This window comes from Nelumbo nucifera, chromosome 1 (assembly GCF_055504915.1).
Source record: "Nelumbo nucifera cultivar China Antique chromosome 1, China Antique-T2T, whole genome shotgun sequence".
NCBI classification, from domain to species: domain Eukaryota; kingdom Viridiplantae; phylum Streptophyta; class Magnoliopsida; order Proteales; family Nelumbonaceae; genus Nelumbo; species Nelumbo nucifera.
This window is the reverse complement of record NC_142649.1, coordinates 83,858,118-83,878,654: the sequence shown is the minus strand read 5'-3', so window position 1 is coordinate 83,878,654 and position 20,537 is coordinate 83,858,118. Positions and strand designations below refer to the sequence as shown.

At 40.7% G+C, this 20,537-nt stretch overlaps 1 protein-coding gene across 5 annotated transcripts in view; it reads right to left on the bottom strand.

Moving 5' to 3' along the window:
• Nucleotides 1-20,537, bottom strand: part of LOC104599444 (uncharacterized) — a 41,466-nt gene that overhangs the window by 8,380 nt on the left and 12,549 nt on the right. For all 5 annotated transcript variants that reach the window (XM_010261984.3, XM_010261987.3, XM_010261989.3 and 2 more), the window contains exons 4-6: nt 17,593-17,649; nt 9,160-9,187; nt 8,930-9,052 (exon numbers count right to left, since the gene is read on the bottom strand). In XM_010261984.3, coding sequence (XP_010260286.1) covers nt 8,930-9,052; nt 9,160-9,187; nt 17,593-17,649 — 208 coding nt within the window. The remainder of the gene's footprint in view (nt 1-8,929; nt 9,053-9,159; nt 9,188-17,592; nt 17,650-20,537) is intronic.

Sequence of the window (20,537 nt, the reverse complement as noted above, 5' to 3'; positions counted from 1 at the left end):
TTAGCCCAAAACAAAGAATCCTTAGCACCCCTTGCCTAACCCATCAGCCATTGAGTTAGTGCTTCTCTTCACCCAGCTGCATTTCACCTCTAAATCCTTACTTTTTTTTTTTATCAATAACACTTTCATTAATTCATCAGTAGAAAATTTACAAGTGGAAGACAAACACACTTATCTTCCAAGAGTCACAAAGAGCTTCAAGAAAGGAAAAAAGAAAATACAAAGACACTAACGTTACAGCTTAGCCCAAAACAATGAATCCCTTTCTGCCCCTTGTTTAGCTAAACCGTCAACTAGGAATTAGCAGATCTTTTAATCCAACATGTCTTAACTTCCATCTCCCGCACCAGCCACTTGAATTTCCTCTTCTCATTATTATACTTCCATAAATCATTTTTATCTTTAGTCAGCCACCCTATCACCACCTCTGAATCCCCTTCAATTATAAGTTTCTTGATGTTCAATTCCTTAGCTTTCCGGACTCCTTCCATAACTGCACAGATCTCAGCTCTAAGGGAGTCACCCACTCCAATTGGGCCTAAGAACATAGCAGAGATAACCCCATTTTCATCCCTAAAAACACCCCCGATCCCCGATTGTCCTGGAGTTTCTTTCTTCCCATAGTGTCCAACATACTGCAGCCCTTAGCCTCTCCACATTGTCCTCCCCTTTTTAACCGCCACCTGAAAAAGGAAGGGGAGAAAAGGCCCTGCATGTCTGATGGGGGATTCCAGCTGCATCCAAATAAGGAGAAAGCCCAATCCCACAATGACCTTGCGAAGTGGCAAGACACCATTAGGTGAAAACCAATTTCCCCATCTGCTTTACACAGAACACACCACTGAGGTGGTGACAAGCAAGTATTGGGTCTCTTCTTTTGGAGTAGATCACCAGTGTTGATTATTTCCAGATAGGCTTCCCAACAAAAACTACCAACCCTAGGAGGTATAGCTCTGCATCAAACCTCACCAACAGGGAAAGGGGACAAGGTAGGACTGGTGGACGAACTTAAGACTTTGAAGAACGAAGCACAAGAGAAAATGCCATTGGGGGTAGGTGCCCAAATTCTAGAATCCACCCTAGTGGGGTCTAAGACAACGTTATCAAGAAGTGCAAGAAGGCTCGAAATACAGTCGAAGTCAATGACCTCGCGAAGTGGCAAGACACCATTAGGTGAAAACCAATTTCCCCATCTGTTTTACACAGAACACACCACTGAGGTGACAAGCAAGTATTGGGTCTCTTCTTTTGGAGTAGATCACCAGTGTTGATTATTTCCAGATAGGCTTCCCAACAAAAACTACCAACCCTAGGAGGTATAGCTCTACACCAAACCTCACCAACAGGGAAAGAGGACAAGGTAGGACTGGTGGACTGACTTAAGACTTTGAAGAATGAAGCACAAGAGAAAATGCCATTGGGGGTAGGTGTCCAAATTCTAGAATCCGCCCTAGTGGGGTCTAAGACAACGTTATCAGGAAGTGCAAGAAGGCTCGAAATACAGTCGAAGTCTGAGTCCCTCAAATCCCTTCTTAGACCCAAGTTCCACCCAATCCCAAAAGTGGAAGAGGACGGGGTGGGGAAAGACGAGATCGGCTCATTTTTCAAATCAGAAAGAGCATAAAAAGACGGAAACTGATCCTTTAGAGGGGCGCTCCCCACCCAGGTTTGTTCCCAAAATTTTATGGAGTTACCGGAATTCAAGTCATACTTGATATTAGGGAAGAAAACTGGTAGCAGGTCATGAATGGCTTTCCAAGGAGAATTGCTTGTGATCCTAGCTCTGATTCCAGCGTCCCATCCATTGTGCTCCAACCCATGTATACTTGCCACTATTCTAGCCCATAGCTTCTCCTTCTCCATAGGAAACCTCCACAACCACTTCATCAACAGAGTCATATTCCTTCTCCTAATACTCCCAAGCCCCAAACCACCACACGACTTACTCCTACACACTATTTCCCAGCTAACTCTATGATCCCTCTTCTCCTCTCCCGGCTCCCACAGGAAATCTCTCATTATCTTCTCTAATCTGTCAGCAATCTTCATTGGGATTTTAAACACCGACATGAAAAAGATGGGTAAGTTAGCAAGCGTGGCCTTAATTAGTGTAATTCTCCCACCAAGAGAGAGGTAGTTCTTTTTCCAGGATACCAATCTTTTTTCAAACCTTTCCATCACCGGGTTCCAGAAACTCTCTCTCTTGGGATTATCACCTAATGGTAATCCTAAGTAGTTCAAAGGCCACCCCAAAACTTCACACCCCAACACTTCAGCACTCTCCCCGATCTCTCCCTCCTCCAAATTCACCCCCACTACACAGCTTTTCCCAAGGTTAACCTTCAAATTGGACATTTGCTCAAACAGTTGTATCACCGACTTTAAGTTCCTGATAAACTTCACATCACCGCCTTCACAAAACAGAATCGTGTCATCAGCAAACTGTAAGTGAGTGACGGGGGTTTCCACCCTCCCAACCCTCTAGCCTCTAATGAGCCCCCTAGAATCTGCTCTGTGAATCAGTTTCCCCAAAACCTCAGCAATTAAAATGAACAAGAAAGGAGAAAGGGGGTCTCCTTGTCTTATACCCCTACTGGCTAGAAAGAAATCTACCACTGTCCCAACTAGCACTGAATAATGACAATTCCGGACACAGCCCATGATCCACTTACACCATCTAGCCCCAAACCCGAATTTAGTTAAGACTTTCCTCAAGAACTCCCAGTCCACCAAGTCATAAGCCTTTTCCAAGTCCAGCTTACAGACCACGCCCTTCTTATCCCTCTTAAAGTTCTCCACACTCTCATTAGCAATTAAAATCTGATCTGTAATTTGTCTTCCACTCACAAAAGCTCCTTGATAGTGTGCAATGATATCTAGTAGTACCTTCTTCAGCCTCAAAGACAACACTTTTGCAATGATCTTATACAAGCTATTAACCAAGCTTATTGGCCTAAAATCCTCCAGGTGGGATGCATCTTTCTTTTTTGGAATTAAGGCTATAAATGTAGAGTTCACACCCGGATTGACAATTCCTCTCCTGAAAAACTCCTCAAACACCCGCAAGAGATCATATTTCAAGATATCCCAACAATCCTGATAAAAAGCCATTGTAAACCCATCCAGCCCTAGAGCTTTTGTTCTATCCATAGAAAACACAACCTCCTTGATCTCTTCTAGATTAAAGCTTCTTTCCATCCTTCTCCTATTCTCCACCCCTACATCTGGCCAATCCAAACCTTCTACCCACACCCTTCTACTCACAAGCCTTCTTAGAATAGATTTGAAGTGCTCCACACAGGCCCTGGCAATCTCCTCTAGCTATACTAACTCAACTCCATCTACTTCCAATTTGGAGATAAAGTTCTTCCTTCTCCTGCCATCTGCTAGAGAGTGGAAATACCTAGTGTTTCTATCTCCCTCTTGCAACCATTTACACCGAGATTTTTGCCTCCAGCTAATTTCCTCCTTGTGCAGGCAGTCCTCTAACTGACTTTCTCAATTCTCTCCTGAGGTCATTGTCTTCCTCTCCAAATTCTCCCCTTTTCTCTTTAAAGTCAAGGCTTTCAATCTTCTTCATCAAGTCTCCCTTTCTTTCTTTTATCCTCCCGAACTCCATCAAATTCCACTCCTTGACTCTTGCTTTCAAGAATTGTAGTTTCTTATGGAATCTCATCCCCTCCCACTCCACCAGCGGGTTACACTCATGCCACCACTCCCTCACTTTGTTAGAAACCCTGGATGAAGTAACCACATATTTTCAAATCTAAAGGGGGTAAGACCTCCACACCTTCTTTCCTCCTTACATAACACTATGGGCCAGTGATCCGAGGTCACCCTTGGGAGATCTCTAGAAGCCAAGGTTTCCCAATGTTCTTCCCAATCCAAAGAGAACAGGAATCTATCCAGCTTAGAGCAAATGGGTCTAGATTGGAGATTTGACCATGTAAATGCCTTATGTGCTAGGGGAATCTCTTTAAGCTCAAAGGCATCCACAAAACTGTTAAACTTCCTCATGCTTTTTGTCACCCTCTGGTTAACCTTATTGGACTCCTCCGAGAATCTAATCACATTGAAATCCCCACCCATGCACCAAGGCCCATCCCACAACCCTCTAACATCAATCAGTTCCTCCCACAGCTCCTTTCTCTCTCTGTAGTCATTCGGTCCGTAAACATTTGTGAGCACCCACATATAATCATCCTCTTGCTGCTTAAACTTCATGGAAACCGTGTACTTTCCGATCAACTCCTCCAATCCTTCAACCACATCCCTCTTCCACATTGTTACAATCCCCCCGGAAGCACCCCACGATGGAGCCGCCACCCAGCTAATCCCCCTGGCTTTCCATACACTCCTTGCCCACTTGTCATTAAACTCCATTCTCTTAGACTCTTGCAACAACACAATGTCTGGGTCATACCGTCTTATTACCTCTTTTATTGTTGCTCTCTTCTTCGCACTCCCAATTCCCCTCACATTCCAACTAAGAATCTTCATTCCGCTTCTTTTTTAAAAACCCCTTGCCACCTACCCACTACTTTCCCCCTTTCCCTCTATCTCCTTTTACCTCGAGCTTCTTGTCTCCTTCTACATCTCTCTTTAATTTCTCTACTTCACTCAACCTCCTCTTCTTTGTTATGATCTGCATCTTCCTCTTCTGTAAACTTTCTTTCAACTCGTTCAAATCTTCCAGCCTACAGCCCAACTTCCCTACAAATTCTGCTATCGTGTCTTCTCTCACCAATTCCACCACCCCTACCCTTCCTACAGAATCCCCTTCATCTCTGTCCACCTGCCTTTCCTTCCTCTCCTCTAGTCCCACCTCAGTTCTTTCCTCTCCAACCTTCCTCCCTTTAATGTTACCTCCCTCCTTCCCTGCTTTCTCCCCGTAATCCTCTCCATCTCTACCCTCATTCCTTTCCCTCCTCTCCACTAACCCCTCCTCTCTTCCTTCCTCCCCTTCCCTCCTCCAGATCAACTTCCCTTCCACTTCCTTAAACACTCTTTCAATGATTTCCCACACTTTTCCACTCATATACCTTTCTTCCCTCCTCAGAGAGCCCGTCTACTAGCTCGGCTGCATATTCATGGGCTACAGGACATGGTACAGGAACGGAATCTGGAACCAAAGACATAGGAGACACATTAGTAGCACAAACCGAAATCCCAAGGTTACTTCTGTCCTTTGGTCAACCTGGTGATCTTTCCACTCTACCCCTAGGTCACCCCTAGATGGCGTATTCCTGCTCTGCTTCCGGTTCTCCCGGTTTTCCCCTTCTAATAAACCTTGCACACTCTGTGGTCTTGGGAATGAGATAAGCCGATTGCAGTCTTCACCCTGAAATAATCTTACAATATTCCACCCTTCCATGTCACTTCCAGCACAGCTGCCTTCATCGTTTACACTGCCCACGCTAGAGCCATCAATAGAAAGGTCCTCCAATTCATCATCGCCTTCATTGCACTTACTCAGCCATTTAAATTTTTTCTTCTCATTGTTGTAGCTCCACAAACCACTATTGTCTCCTTTCAGCCACCTAATCACCACCTCCGAGTCCCCCTCAATAACTAAGCATCTGATGCTTAATTCTCTTGCTCTTTGGATTCCTTCAAAAACTGCTAGAATTTCAGCCCTAAGAGAGTCACCCTCTCCAATTGGCCTAGAGAACATGGCAATAATATACCCCTCCTCATTCCTGAACACACCCCCAATCCCAGGAGGCCCTGGATTCCTTAAGCTACATCCATCAAAATTCAGTTTTATGAATCCAGCGGGAGGGGGGTCCAAGAGGGTCTATAGGTCCTCTTACAAAGAGCAGCAGTAGCTACCTCTTTCCACTTTCTCAACAAGTCAGCCATAGAAAATTCAGAGAATATCTCCATAGATTTCAACCAGTGAGCTACCCTTAAGTGTATCAAATCTATTAGGTTTTTTGTGGTTCTTTCCTTGTTTGAAAAAATTCATGAGTTTCTTTCTTCCCATATTGACCAGCACACTACAGCCCTAATGCTTCTCCACATAACCTTCCCCCTTTTCTTAGGCCATCTAAAGAACGAGGGAGAGAACAAGCATTGCACACTCACGGGGGGATTCCAAGTACACCCAAAAAGGAAAAACATCCACTCCCAAACAGTCTTAGTAACTAGACAAGTTAACCATAATGTGGTCACCCGTTTCCCCATCAGCTTTGCAAAGAATACACCTATTGGGAAGTAAACAACAATTGGGCCTCTTTCTTTGAAGCAAGTCATTTGTGTTAACTCTTTCCAGGAAAATTTCCCAACAAAAACTACCAACCCGAGGAGGAATGGGTTTGCTCCAAATCTCTTTAACAAGGAATGACAACCCAAGAGGAATAGTAGGTTGAACTAATGTCTCAAAAAACAAAGCTCAAGAGAAGGAGCCAGAGGAGGAAGGGGTCCAGATTCTGGTGTCTTCCTTACCGAGGTTCAAGATGAAATACACCCCAAATTTGTATCCCTAATTGCCCTTCTCAGGCCCAAATTCCACCCAAAACCAAAAGAAGAATCAAAAGGAACTAAGAAAAAGGAAATGGGTTCATTTTTCAAACCTGACAAAGCAAACAAAGAGGGAAATTGGTCTCTCAGGGGTAAGTCGCCAACCCAAATTTGCTCTCAAAATTTTATTCGATTACCGGAGTTCAGATCATACCTAATCCAAGGGGAGAAAACTGGAAGCAGATCATGAATGGCTTTCCACAGGGAAGCGGCAATAGCCCTTGCCAAAATTCCTATATCCCAGTCATTCTCATCCAACCCATGTATGCTAGCCACAATCTTCATCCACAATTTGTCCTTTTCCAATGGAAACCTCCACAATCATTTCCCCAACAACGCCATGTTTCTTTTCCTAATATTCCCAATCCCAAGCCCCCCTAGCTTCTTGCTCCTAGTTACCACTTCCCAACTCACCCTATGGTCTTTCTTCTCCACTCCCGGTTCCCATAAGAAGTCTCTCATTAATTTTTCCACCCTGTTGGAGACCTTTGTGGGAATCTTAAACATTGACATGAAGTAAACAGGAAGATTAGATAGGATAGATCTAATCAAGGTGATTCTCCCCCCTAGAAAAAGATAATTTTTCCTCCAAGAAGCAAGCCTTTTCTCAATTCTCTCTACTACCGGGTTCCAAAAGCTTTCATTCCTGGGGTTATCTCCTAGGGGGAAGGCCCAAGTAAATGATAGGCCAATCCGAGATTGCACACCCTAATACACCTGCACATTCACTTACTTCCCTCTCCTCCAAATTCACTCCCACCACACAACTCTTATCGAAGTTCACTTTAAGATTAGACATCTGCTCAAAGAGTTGTATTGTCAATTTTAAGTTTTTGATCCAATTTAGATCCCCACCTTCACAAAACAGGGTTGTGTCATCTGCAAACTGCAAGTGTGTAAGTGGTACTTCCCCCCTTCCAACTCTCCATCATTTTATTAAGTTTCTAGAATCAACTCTATGGATCAGTCTCCCCAAGACACATCTGCAATCAGAGTGAAAAGAAAGGGGGAGAGCGGATCACCTTGTCTTATTTTTCTCACGGCCGGAAAGAAATCCACCACAGTTCCACTCACCAAGATCGAATAATGGCAACTCTTAATACAACCCCAAATCCATCCACACCATCTGTCTCCAAAGCCAAAACTTCTCATCACCTCCATCAAGAAGGACCAGTCAACTAGGTCATAAGCCTTCTCTAAGTCTAGTTTGCATACCACTCCCTTCTTCTTGGATTTCCTAAAGCTCTCCAAACTCTCATTTGCAATCAGAATTTGATTAGTGATCTGCCTTCCCTTCACAAAAGCTCCTTGGTTGGGTGTAATAATGGTTGGAAGAACCAAAAAAGGAACAAGGCCCCTGCTAACCTCTCCCCCCCCCAAAAAAAAAGAAAAAAACCACCCATACTAGGTCCCACTTTCTGCTTACATACTACAATCTCCCATCCTGGGAGACAATCCCCCAACACAATTAATTTCTATTCACCCCTTATCTTGCCAATGCATCAATTCAAGTGAAGGTTGTCATCAATTCAAGTGCCAAGTATTTCACCTCCTTCACAATATGGCTATATTCCAAAGAGCCCATGCTGTTCTTGAACCAATCCACTATTACTTAAGAGTCTCCTTCCACCACTAAATCTCTATAGTTCAAAGAATTACCCAGTCCAAAAACATGTAAAACAGCCCATTTTTTCCTCTTGTCAAGTCCCCAAGTCCATTGTTTCTATGTTTTTTTTATTAGTGTGCATTCCATTGAAGTAGTGGGACACCTTTTCATGCATCTGGAATCATCTTTCCCAACACTTGTCACTTCATTTCAGACTGAAAACAACAGCTTGCATTAGCTCCAATAGTTTCACCAGCAAAACTGTCTTCCAGTCAGTCCCTCAGTTCAACCTCTTCTTTTGGAGTAATTAATTCACAACACAGATTTATATTGATTCCAGTTCTTGAGTCCCTAGTTTCAAATGCCACCACACAACTTACAGCTATTCTACAACCTTTCTGACAGCCCTAACTTCTCTCTGGTCTCTCCTGTTATATCTCTTTTTTCCTAAATAATTTTTTTACTGGCATAAAAAGGAAAGAAAAGAAAAAAGAACTCATAGAAATCTAAATATCAATAGCAGGAAATTTGACCATGCAGCTGTAGCACAGGGACTGCAAGGAATTGCTGAATGGTGAATGCCACTGTTTGACAAGCCACAGGAAATTCTCTTACAAAAAGAACCTCAAGATAAAAGGCTTGCCACGTTTGCAGCATACATAATTACAAATACTGGAGGCATAAGAGAGTGAAAGAGGTATGACACATTGACACTACAACCCCTTGAAAATTGTCATGTATTGTGCATATAAAAGCATTTCTTAACATCCAGACATATAAAAGCAAAAAACGTTAACCTACTAGGTCAGCAACAGATCCACCAGCCATGTATTCCATTATTATCCATAGCTTGGTTTGGTGGAGATAGGAGCCATAGTACTCGGTAATATATGGAGACCGACACTGGGATAATACTGAAATTTCCTGAAAGAAAAGCAATTTAAAGTGAGAAAAAATATCCAATTTCATCAAAGAAATATTCCACTGTCATTTTGAATTTGAAACACACGCAGAGAAGAAAAGAAGAAAACCTTTTGAATGTCTTCAATTTCATCCTCTCTGCACAAGACCAAGGACAATGGACTTAGTGAAGGCAATGACAAAAAGGCCAGATAATACATCTTAGAGTTCAAGGAAAGATAATATTGTATAAAACACAAATGGAAATTCAAGTTAAACAGAAGAATCACCAAAAGAATATAATGATTATATTACACATTCACATCTAGAAATTCTTTCAGGAACCCCCAAATCCCAAAGAATCAGTAAAAAGACTGTGGCATCAAAATTGTAATAATGATGCACCATATAGGTTATTGCCAACAAGAGACATGCCCATGTTCGTTGAGAAGATATCCCTGACTTCTAACCCTTTTATTTAGCATTTTAATTAGTGATATCAAAGAGTTTAGTTAACAACTAGTTCACCAACTAGTCAGTTTAGGGCCCTACCAACTGCATCACAAACTAATCAGCAATAATCATCCCAGCCTTCGTGATCTTATGTTCTTAAGATGCCTACTGATTATCTTTGAAGCTATGTCAGGCTTGAAGATAAACTTTCAAAAGAGTGAGGTGATCCTGGTAGGGGAGGTAATTAATATTGATGATCTTGCTGCTTCCTTAAGCTATAGAAGAGGTTCACTTCCTACCAAGTTATTGGGTTTACCGTTGGACGCCAGTTACAGAGCCAATGAAATATAGGACCCTGCAGTGGAGAGGATGAGGCATAAGTTCGCTGGTTGGAAGAAAGGGTATCTCTCTAAGCAGGGAAGGTGGTTCTCATCCAGAGTGCCCTATCAAACTTCCTAATATATTATTTATCTTTGTTTCAGACTCTGGATTTAGTGGTCCAAGCAATAGAAAAGTTGAGAAGAGATTTTTTGTGGGAAGGTAAAGATGAAGAGAAGAAATTCCACCTTATGTCGTGGCCCGTGGGATGAGACTTATCAGTAGAAAGTTCATGGAGGCATTCGTATTCGTTTTATCCACCCGATGAACAATGCTCTCCTTTCTAAGTTGTCATAGCAATTTGACTCTGAGAAGGACAAATTATGGCGTAAGTTGATCTGCAGTAAGTATGGTGAGGCTGGTCTAGGTTGGGAATCTAATCCTCCGAAGAATCATATGGATCTAGTGTGTGGAAGGGCATCATGAAGAATGGGGATCTCTTCATCAGTTTTCACTCATTCAAATCTGGAGATTGGGAGAAAATCTATTTATGGAAGGATATTTGGTGTGGAAGCAGACTTGTATATCTTTCCTTCCAAGTATTTATGCTCTGGCTCTAGATAAAGAGGCCAAGGTGAAAGACTGCTACGAATCAATGGCAATCATATTGTCTGATGCCCAAGGCTTAGAAGAAACATAGGTGATAGGGACGTGGAAAATCTGGCTTCTTTTCTGGGGGCATTGGACAAGGCTACTACCAGTCCTCTTTCCCACAATCAGAAGTGGTGGACAGGTGACCATTCTGGCATTTTTTAAGTCAAATCTCTGTCCCAATCCCCCTCTGGTTTAAATAGAGAGATGGAGGCATGGCGGTGGATTTGGAAGCTCAAGATTTCATCTAAGGTGTCATTTTGACAGCCATCAAAGGAAAAAAATATTCACACAATAGACAATCTGAGATCAAAAGGAAGGTCATCATAAACTAATGCTACTTATGTGGTCAGGCCGAGGAATCTGTCCACAACCTTCTTCTCCAATGTGAATTTTCTCACTCGGTCTAGGTTTATTCCTTGAAGTTGTTCAGCAAGGTGTTGGTGCCACACCCCCACCCCTATCTTCAAGTCTTGTTTTCAGTGTGGCAGGCCAAATTGTTTAGTAAGCAAGGGGGCATCCTATAGGAAATTGTCCATACTGTCTTATTCTGGTATATATGGAAAGGAAAGGTATAGCAGGGCTTATTTATCAAAAAAAAAAAAGGTATAGCAGGGCTTTCGAGGACCTCAGCTCCTCTGCAGAAGTAGTTTGTGGGAAAGCTGAGAGATGCTTAATTAGATGGGCTACTATCAGAAAAGAATTTTTCGGGCTGAAGTATATGCACTTTTGTAACAACTGGGAGAGGCTAATTTGGGAGGTTTTGCATTCTGTTTTGTCCTTGTGCTGTGTTTTTGAAAAATATAATGGAAGCTTGTATTAATCTTGATATGATTAGGTATTTATAATGTATTACAGAAGACTCTAGAAGTTAAGTTACAACAGAAACAGAATTGTAACGTGGACTCTATAACAGAATTGTACACATGGATAACAGATTCTGTAATACTCCCCCTCAAGTTGGAGATGGAGGAGGACCGACACCCAACTTGGATTTTAACGTTTGAAACTGATCATTGCCCAAGGCCTTGGTGAAGACATCAGCTGGTTGGACTTTGGTGGAAATGTGAGACGTAGCAATGGTCCGAGCTTGGATATGTTCTCGGACAAAGTGACAGTCAATCTCAACATGCTTTGTTTGCTCATGGAACACTGGGTTGGAAGCAATATGTAGGGCTGCCTTATTATCACAGAAGACAATCATGGGTTGAATATGGCTTAATCCAAGGTCATGAAAGAGTCTCTTAAGCCAAATCAGTTCACTAGTTAGAGCAGCCATGGAACGGTATTCTGCTTCCGCTGAAGACTTTGAGATTGTAGGTTGCTTACAAGTCTTCCAAGAAATAGGTGAAGAGCCCAACATAGTGAAGTAACCTGTTGTTGATCGCCTAGTGACAGGACATCCTGCCCAGTCTGAATCACAGTAACCACGAATGACTAGGTCATTGTTGGCAGGGAGAGAGATACCATGATCTGGTGTGGACTTCAAATATCTAAGAACATGAATTGCAGCATCATAGTGGGCTTGTTTAGGCTTGCTCATGAACTGGTTGAGGACATGTACTGAATATGTGAGTTCAGGTCTGGTAATTGTTAAATAGATCAAACGTCCAACCAGTCTCCAATATCTATCTGGGTGTGGAAATAGAAGTCCTTCCGCAAGAGCTAGTTGTTGTTGTTGAAGCATAGAAAAAGAACTAGGACGACACCCAAGCATGCCCATCTCAAATAAGATGTCTAGAGTTTATTTCCTTTGGCAAAGAAAGATACCGTCTGAAGACCTGGAGATTTCAATGCCAAGGAAGTACCGAAGTGCTCCAAGGTCTTTAATGTGGAAGCAACTACTGAGATAATTTTTTAGTCAAGCTATGCGATTGGAATCATTTCCGGTAATGATTATATCATCGACATATACAAGAACTGCCAAGAAACTATTTGGCCGAGAAGAAACAAACAATGTGCAATCAGCTGTAGACTGAAGAAATCCATGATGCTTTAATGCTATGGCCAATGTGTCAAACCAGTTGTGTGTCGCTTGTTTGAATCCATAGATTGATTTTTGAAGATGACAAACTCATGTGTCACCAGTTGGTAAGAAACCCGGAGGTGGCACCATGTAAACTTCCTCTCATGAGCCACCATGCAAAAAGGCATTACTTACGTCCATTTGGTGAAGATCCCAATGACAGGTTGCAACCAAGGCTAAGAGGCATCTCACTGTAACCAACTTTGCCACAAGAGCATAGGTGTAGTTGTAATCAACTCTAGGAGTTTGGGTATAACCTTTGGCGATTAATCTGGCTTTGTAACGATTAATAGTCCCATCAGGTTTGAGTTTGAGCTTATATATCCACTTGCAACCCACTGGGGATTTTTCCGGTGGTAAGGAAGTTAAAGTCCAAGTACCGTTCCAAGTAAGAGCTGTTAATTCATCTTGCATGGTTTGTTGCCAGTTGGGATGTGTAGCGGCTTCAGCATAGCTTCGTGGTTCCGTGGTGTTTAACAAGGCAGATGAATGGGCTGATGGTGAAGGCCCAATAAAATGTGATATGGGATGTTGTGTGTTGGGGTTTGGTTGACCATTGGAATGTAAGGCGAGACAGATAAACTCTTGGAATCACTTGGGAGGTCGAATGGGGCGATAGACCAACGTATAGGTGGAGTGAGAGTGATGTTAGGTTCTACTTCAAACCCATTGATGACTGGGGAAGGCTCATCATGGGCTATAGCGGGCTGATGATTATGGGTTGCAATGGTATCAACAGGAGTATCACCGGTTATAGGAAGTGGTACCACTGGTTGATCAGAAGTCTATGGGGTATTCGGGATGTTTAAGAAGGGAAATTGATCCTCATAGAAATGAACATCCCGTGAAACAAAAAACTCCTTATTACCAAGGTTGAACAGCCGGTACCCTTTTTGTCATTGTGGTAGCCCATGAAAACACGACGATGGGCCCGCACAACAAATTTATCATGGGGTTTGCCTTGCACTCGAGCATAACATAAACAACCGAACACCCTCAAGTGGTTATATGTAGGAGGCTTACCATGCAGCATCTCATAAGGGGATTTTCCATGCAACTGTGGTGTAGGCAAGTAATTTATTAATAAGGTGGCAATAAGCACACATTCGCCCCAAAATTGTATTGGAAGCCCAGCTTGGAACCGCAAGACACGTGCCATTTCAAGTAAATGGCGGTGTTTCCGCTCCACTACCCCATTCTGTTGAGGGGTGTCAACGCATGTTCGCTGATGAAGAATACCATTGTGTTGAAAATAAGTCTGAATGGGTTCAGACAAGAACTCAAGCCCATTATCGGATCTGATTGTCTGAACCGAGGTGTGAAATTGAGTCTTAATCATTTCACAAAACATAGTGAGAAACTGTAAAGTGTCTGACTCACGTATCATTAAATAGACCCAAGTGGCTTGACTATAGCCATCTACAATAGAGAGAAAATAACAAGCTCCAGAGTGGGATGGCACCCAATAACCTCCCCAAATATCACAATGAATAATTTGGAAAGGTGCAGTGCTTTTATTATAGCTAAGTGGAAAATGGTAATCTTGTAAGCTTAGCACGATTACATGCATCACAACATACAGTAGTTACAGGTGGGGAAACATGGAGTTCTTGAATCAATGATAATTGATCATAGGCAACATGTCCTAACCTCTAATGCCACAGTTGAGAATTAAGATCAATTGAACTAATATGTAAGGTTGTAGAGTTTGGTAGCCCAGTAAAGCGGTAGAGACCATCCCTCATTTCAGCCACTCCAATCGGCTTCTTGGTGGTCAGATCCTGTAGGACACAAAATGTGGGAAAAAAACAAAGCCACACAATTCAGTTGATTAGTGAGTTTGCTCACAGATACCAGATTGCAATTAAAATCCGGAACAAGGAGAGCATTCTCTAGACGAATATGATCAGTAATCTTGACAGATCCTTGAGCTTGTACAGGCACTACAGTGCCATTGGGTAGATAGACTGGTTTATGGACATTGGCTGATTGTGTATCAAGAGCCATATCGGACTGTGCACCAATCATATGGTCCGAGGCTCTTGTATCCAGAATCCAACTAAAAGAATGTAAAAAAGTTGACAAGCATGAGCCTTACCAACATAATTTGCTGCAGTAGTATGTTTTTCTGAGTTCAAAAGATCCATCAGTTGTTGATAGTGATCAAGACTTAAACCAGCAATGGGAGAAACTGAGTTTGAATGTCCAATTGTTTGAGTCACCTTCTTCGAGGAATTCTTGTCTGTTAACTTGCTAGACGCAGATTTCCTTTTGTCTACCCAACCTGGTGGGTAACCCAGGTTTTCATAGCACCGGTCCGTCATGTGTCCATTGTGCTTGCAGTGGTCACATCTGAATTTCGGACGGACAGATTCATCTTGGAGTTTCGATGATGCAGCATTCACATGCATTGCTGTTGTTTCGACAACAGGTACTCATTGAGACGAGAGACTTTGGTGACGTTCTTCTTGCACGCTCAGTGCGTAAATGCGACTGACATTAGGCAAGGGATCAAGACTGAGGATGTAGGAGCAAACAGTGTTAAAATTCTCACTCAATCCCATCAAGAACTGATACGCTTTCTCCTTTTCACGTTCAGCAACAAATTCTTTTGCTGCACCTCCACATGAGCAGGTTGGGATTGAATTATAGGTTGCTAATTCATCCCATAAGGCTTTGAACTTCGTGAAGTAAGCTGAAACAGAGAGATTCTCCTGTCGAAGCAGTGCTAAGTCTCTCTTGAGTTGAAAGATCCGAGGGGCATTTTCTTGTGAGAATCGCTCTTCCAGATCATGCCAAATCTCATGAGCAGAGTTGACATACGCCACACTTTCATGTAATTCACAGGACAGGGAGTTGAAAATCCAAGAAATGACCATGGAAATGCATTTATTCCAGGCCAGTTCTTGAGCAGATGACTTTTCTGGTCTCCTGATCGTCCCGTCCACAAAACCAAGCTTGTTATTGGCACACAATGCATATTCGCATTGCTCTGTTCCTGGTGGAGTAGTTTTCTCCATTTAATGGACAGGAAACTAAGATTGCACCTGGATTATCTGAGGGATGCAGAAAGAAAAGAGAGGTTGGATCAGAGGTAGCATCTGAACCACCAGTTGCAGCGCAGGCAGCCATTAATTCCGGCGATTTGTAGATACAGACAAGGAACGGATCGAGAGCCTGAGGAGCTCTGATACCATGAGAAATATAACGGAAGCTTGTATTAATCTTGATATGATCAGGTATTTATAATGTATTACAGAAGACTCTAGAAGTTAAGTTACAACAGAAACAGAATTGTACATGTGGACTCTATAACAGAATTGTACACATGGATAACAGATTCTGTAATAGTTTCAGCCTCCCATCCTTCTCATTGTAGCCTTTCTTTGAGAGGATCTCTCCCTCTTTTTAATGAAATCCTAACTTTCAAAAAAAAATGATGTGGTCACATATCTGACTTCTACCAGATTAATTACCAGAAGAAAACTTGCATTCTATTTGTGAGCCAAAGTGTAAGGATTATCATGCAATATATCCACGAGTGGGATATATTGAGGATATGCGCCTTGAACGTACCAAATATAATGGAAAATCTGAGGAAATAGGGGAAAGAGAGGGGAACAATGTAAAGTTTTCTTAGCTTAACAATTTATGTATTACAAGAAAATATTAGGATCAAGAAGATAAACTACCCATTAACCCAAAATATTTTTTATATGCAAAGGTATTATAAATGGGTCATGGCATTGCTGCTGCACGTAGTTATCATACTAAGCCCGACCGCCCAAGTCACCATGTTATGATTCCAACCAGGTTTTCAGCAGAAGTTCACTTGCATACAACTTTTGGCTGTTAATTATTACACCCCAATTGATGGATGGTAGCCCTTTCTCCAACTTTTCAACCATAACAATGAAAACTAAACTCCCAAGATTTTGTTATAAAAGGGACAACAATAGTACCTAAATTATTTCAGTCTGATACTCTCTTATATTCACACTTAGATTTACTTTTAATGCCAAGGTTCCTTCAAAACTTTAGTGATACCCGAAGGTTCATCATCATGCCATTTGTTTCATAAGAAACAACAGGCATTAGTTATTTATCAAAAAAAAAAAAAAAAAAAAAACAACAGGCAATAGTATCATCAATGAACTTGAGGCAAGATACATTCATCCCACTAGCCACTATATTGGTACTTGAGTGCAAAGGCAAGAAATTGCATGATTGTTGTCATGGACCACATCAAGCAATCCAAAATGAAAATAACTTCAACAGGGTTTTTATTTCAGCCCCTTTTTTCAGTAACAGAACCACTTTTTTTTTTTTTGATAATTGGCAGAACCGCTTTATTAATCATCTCAAAAAGTAAAAACTGAAGAAGGAATATACAAATCGGGGCCCAACCAATGGACCCATCCCCAGCCTTCCAAGAAGACCACCCAAGACTGATTACTGAAGAAGGAATATACAAATCAGCTCCCAGATATAATTTTCTTTTCTAGCCAGTAGCCACCCTGACATAGCTAAACTATCAGTTAATCAACTTTACCAGTCTTGTTTCTACTTCCCACTACCAAATAACAAATGAACTCCTCACATACAAATTACTATATATATATATATATATATCCCGGTGGCTAAGTCCATATCAAGTCCACCCTCCCAAGGCCCAGGATAGATGGGACCAGCATTGGGCAGTGGCCTTCATTAAATACACTAGTTACAAAAGAAAAGTTCAATAGTACGTATAACATATCAATTAATGACAAGTTGCCTCTGCCATCCTGAAAAAAAAGTGCAAAATTTAGTTGTAGGCATTCTTTATTTATGCGTTTGTGTTCAGTAATCTACACTATTTTATTGTTTTCATTATTCTATCCATTCTTTATTCATCCAACAGGTTTTCTTTCACTGGTATCATCAATAACTGTAAGCTGTCAAGAATATTAACAAATATTCCTCCATTAATGTAGCAAGCTTTGACAAGGAAGCTGAGGATTAAAAAATATGGTTTTTAGCAGACCAAGCAACTAATAGTCAACAACGAATAGTCAAATACAGTCAATCATACACACACAAACTAAAAGATAAACTGCCCAAGCTATGTACTCACGCTTCTTCTAAATCAATAACCTTAATCGCAACAACTTTGTTGAGCTCCTTGTCAAACCTGCAAAGCAAGAAAAGGTATAACAGGAACGTAAATCAACTGGTGAAGGGAATGAAAAATGGAAAGCAAGTTTCTTCAATTTCTCCCAATGTCCTAGTTTTCTATTGATAACATTTTTCAATATCATAACAAGACCATAGCTAGTTGACAGAAGTAGAGAAATTTTATTATTAAAAAAAAAGGGAAAACTAACCTCTCAAAAATTAAACACAAATATGTCAGAGACCCATACACTGCCATCTATTTCTTCCATAAAGCAAATCAAAACATTGACCATCTACATAACCCAGAGATGAACAAATTTGCTATGTTTAGAATTCCAAGCAGCCAACACGATTTCTAACTTATGGGAGAAATACGCTGTTACATTATCACAACTATTATCCAATGAACTGGTGTTAACATGGTAAGCAAATCGTAGCATCATGGAGCCTTTAGATCACAAAAGGATAAAAATACAAAATACCCATAACTCTCATGTATATGCACAGAAGACACTGTTTATATTTTGTCCTTTTGTAATTCAAGGGCTTTATAATGGACAAAACTCAATGCAATCAACATTGCTCTATTTTGTTTCCTCTGAAAAAGTAGCACAACGCAAGGCATTGCAAGATGTTATCTTTCTGAAACAAGTAATTAGAGTCACCCAAGTCCTTATTCCATTGCTCTTGATGAAGTTGCACAACAAAATGTGACAATGAGTGAGAGACACCTAGATTTGTCTTTTATTTTGAGAGAGAGAAAGAGAGAGAGAAGGTAAAGTAGGGAAATTCATTAACCAAAAAGAACCCCTGTGCAACTAGAGGATGTACATAGGAAATGTACAAAAGACTGCTAAGAACACACAAAAAAAATCAGTCCTTGATTGTACATAGGAATTTTCATTTAATAACCAAAGGTTCATCTGTAAAACAGTTCAATCTCTTCTTTCTTTATAGTTATCTTACATCATCATAAGAAGTCATTATGAAAAACTAAGAGAGAGAGAGAATGCATACATACATCAGCATCAAATAGTTGATAGTTGTTATTTTTCAGCCACCCAAGAACACATTTAATTTGTATCACAAATCATCTTTAATTTATATTAATGACATCAACTGATCCTTTTTTGTGGATAATTCTGACATCAACTGATCATTGACAGTCTGTTCAGTTAATTTCAACAATTTCATCTGGTAGTCCAAAGTGATAAGAAGACACATCAAGAACTAAGATCCATAGTTGTCAAGGCGACGCCTAGGCGACAAGGTGCCCTTGGAGTCTCGCCTCGCCTAATCGCCAAGCAGTTTTCTATAGCATGTTATAACAAACTTTTATATTCTTAATTTTTTGAGGTTATAATTATAAAAAAGACATTTTTTTTATTTTGATCAATGAATTATCAGATTTATTAAATCAAAGCCAAAGATAGTACAAATTAGGGAGAGGCACGAGATGCTACCTCCCCTTTAAGGAGGGGAGATGGAAGAGACCATCAACCCTTTAGTTAAAGAACAAAACAAAGGAAAAAGAAAATTACAGAGAAGCCCAATACAATGAAACCCGAGTAGCCCCTTGTTTAGCAAGATAATCAGCCAAGGCATTAACTGATCTACCCGACCACTAAACTCTAACTGTCGTGCCCCTCAATAGCCATTTGACCTTTTTTAAGATATCCTTAAAGTTCCAAGTGACAGTACCCGGGTCAGCCAACCATCCTACTACCACCTTAGAGTTTCCTTCAATTATTGAGTTTTGCACTCCAAGTTGATAAGCAATCTGTACCCCCTGTGCCGCAGCTAGGAGTCCAGCCCTCACAGAGTCTCCTATTCCCACCTTTCCCGAAAAAAAGGCAATGATGTTGCTGTTCTCATCTCTCAGTACACCATCAACCCCAGACAGTCCTGGGTTACCCTGACTACTCCCGTCAAAGTTCAGCTTAACAAAACCCTCCATCGACGGAGTCCAAGTTACTTGAACTCTAGGCTTCCTAGAGGAAGTGAGGGCATGACAGTTTGTTAGGATCAAGAAATTTGAGGGTTCAATACAGCATTTTGTGTGTTTATATACTAATTTCTTTTTATTATTTTTTTATTTGTTAGGGTTTAATCAACACAAGCATTGCTAAATGCTGTATTGAACCCTCAAAGACTTCAAAACCTGAACCAATAAGTAAGAAAGAACATAAAATGTTGTCCAATCAACACATTTTCTTCTTTTTCTTTACTAATTTTGTATTTTTATATACTAATTTCTTCTTCTTCTTCTATAACAGAAATAGGGGTTCAGCCTATATATTTTTCAAATTTTCTTTTCTTTCTTCTTTTTCTTCTCATGAATATGTTGGAACCTTTTCTTTTCCTCTTTCCTATAACAGAAATAGGGATTCAGCCTCTATATTTTTCAAATTTTCTTTTCTTTCTTCTTTTTCTTCTCATGAATATGTTGGAATATGTTGATTTTCTATACTTTAACATGAAATTTATACTTTTCTTATGAAAATCATGGATATTTATTAAGGAAATATGATTACGAAACCTAGGGAACCACCCTAGGATACATGTTTTTACTTAAAAAAATCCATTGCCTAGGCAACTAGGCACCCTTGTCGCCTAGCCTCGCCTTGGCTCCTTGAAAACTATGCTAAGACCTTCATTTGTAAATCATAGAGGACATTAAACTAAATCAAATTGAATCATGAATAGTATTGTATACCATTAGATTAATTCTATTTTTAGGAATTTGTCAAAAAGATGAGTATACATAATGCATAATAGTAAAAACATAAATATGTAAAAAAATGAATCTATATTCTCCATGTATGTTTTTAATAAAACAAAGTTTACCACTTATACATTATAAGCACGATATGAAACAATCCAGTTTTGACCTCAAAGTCAATT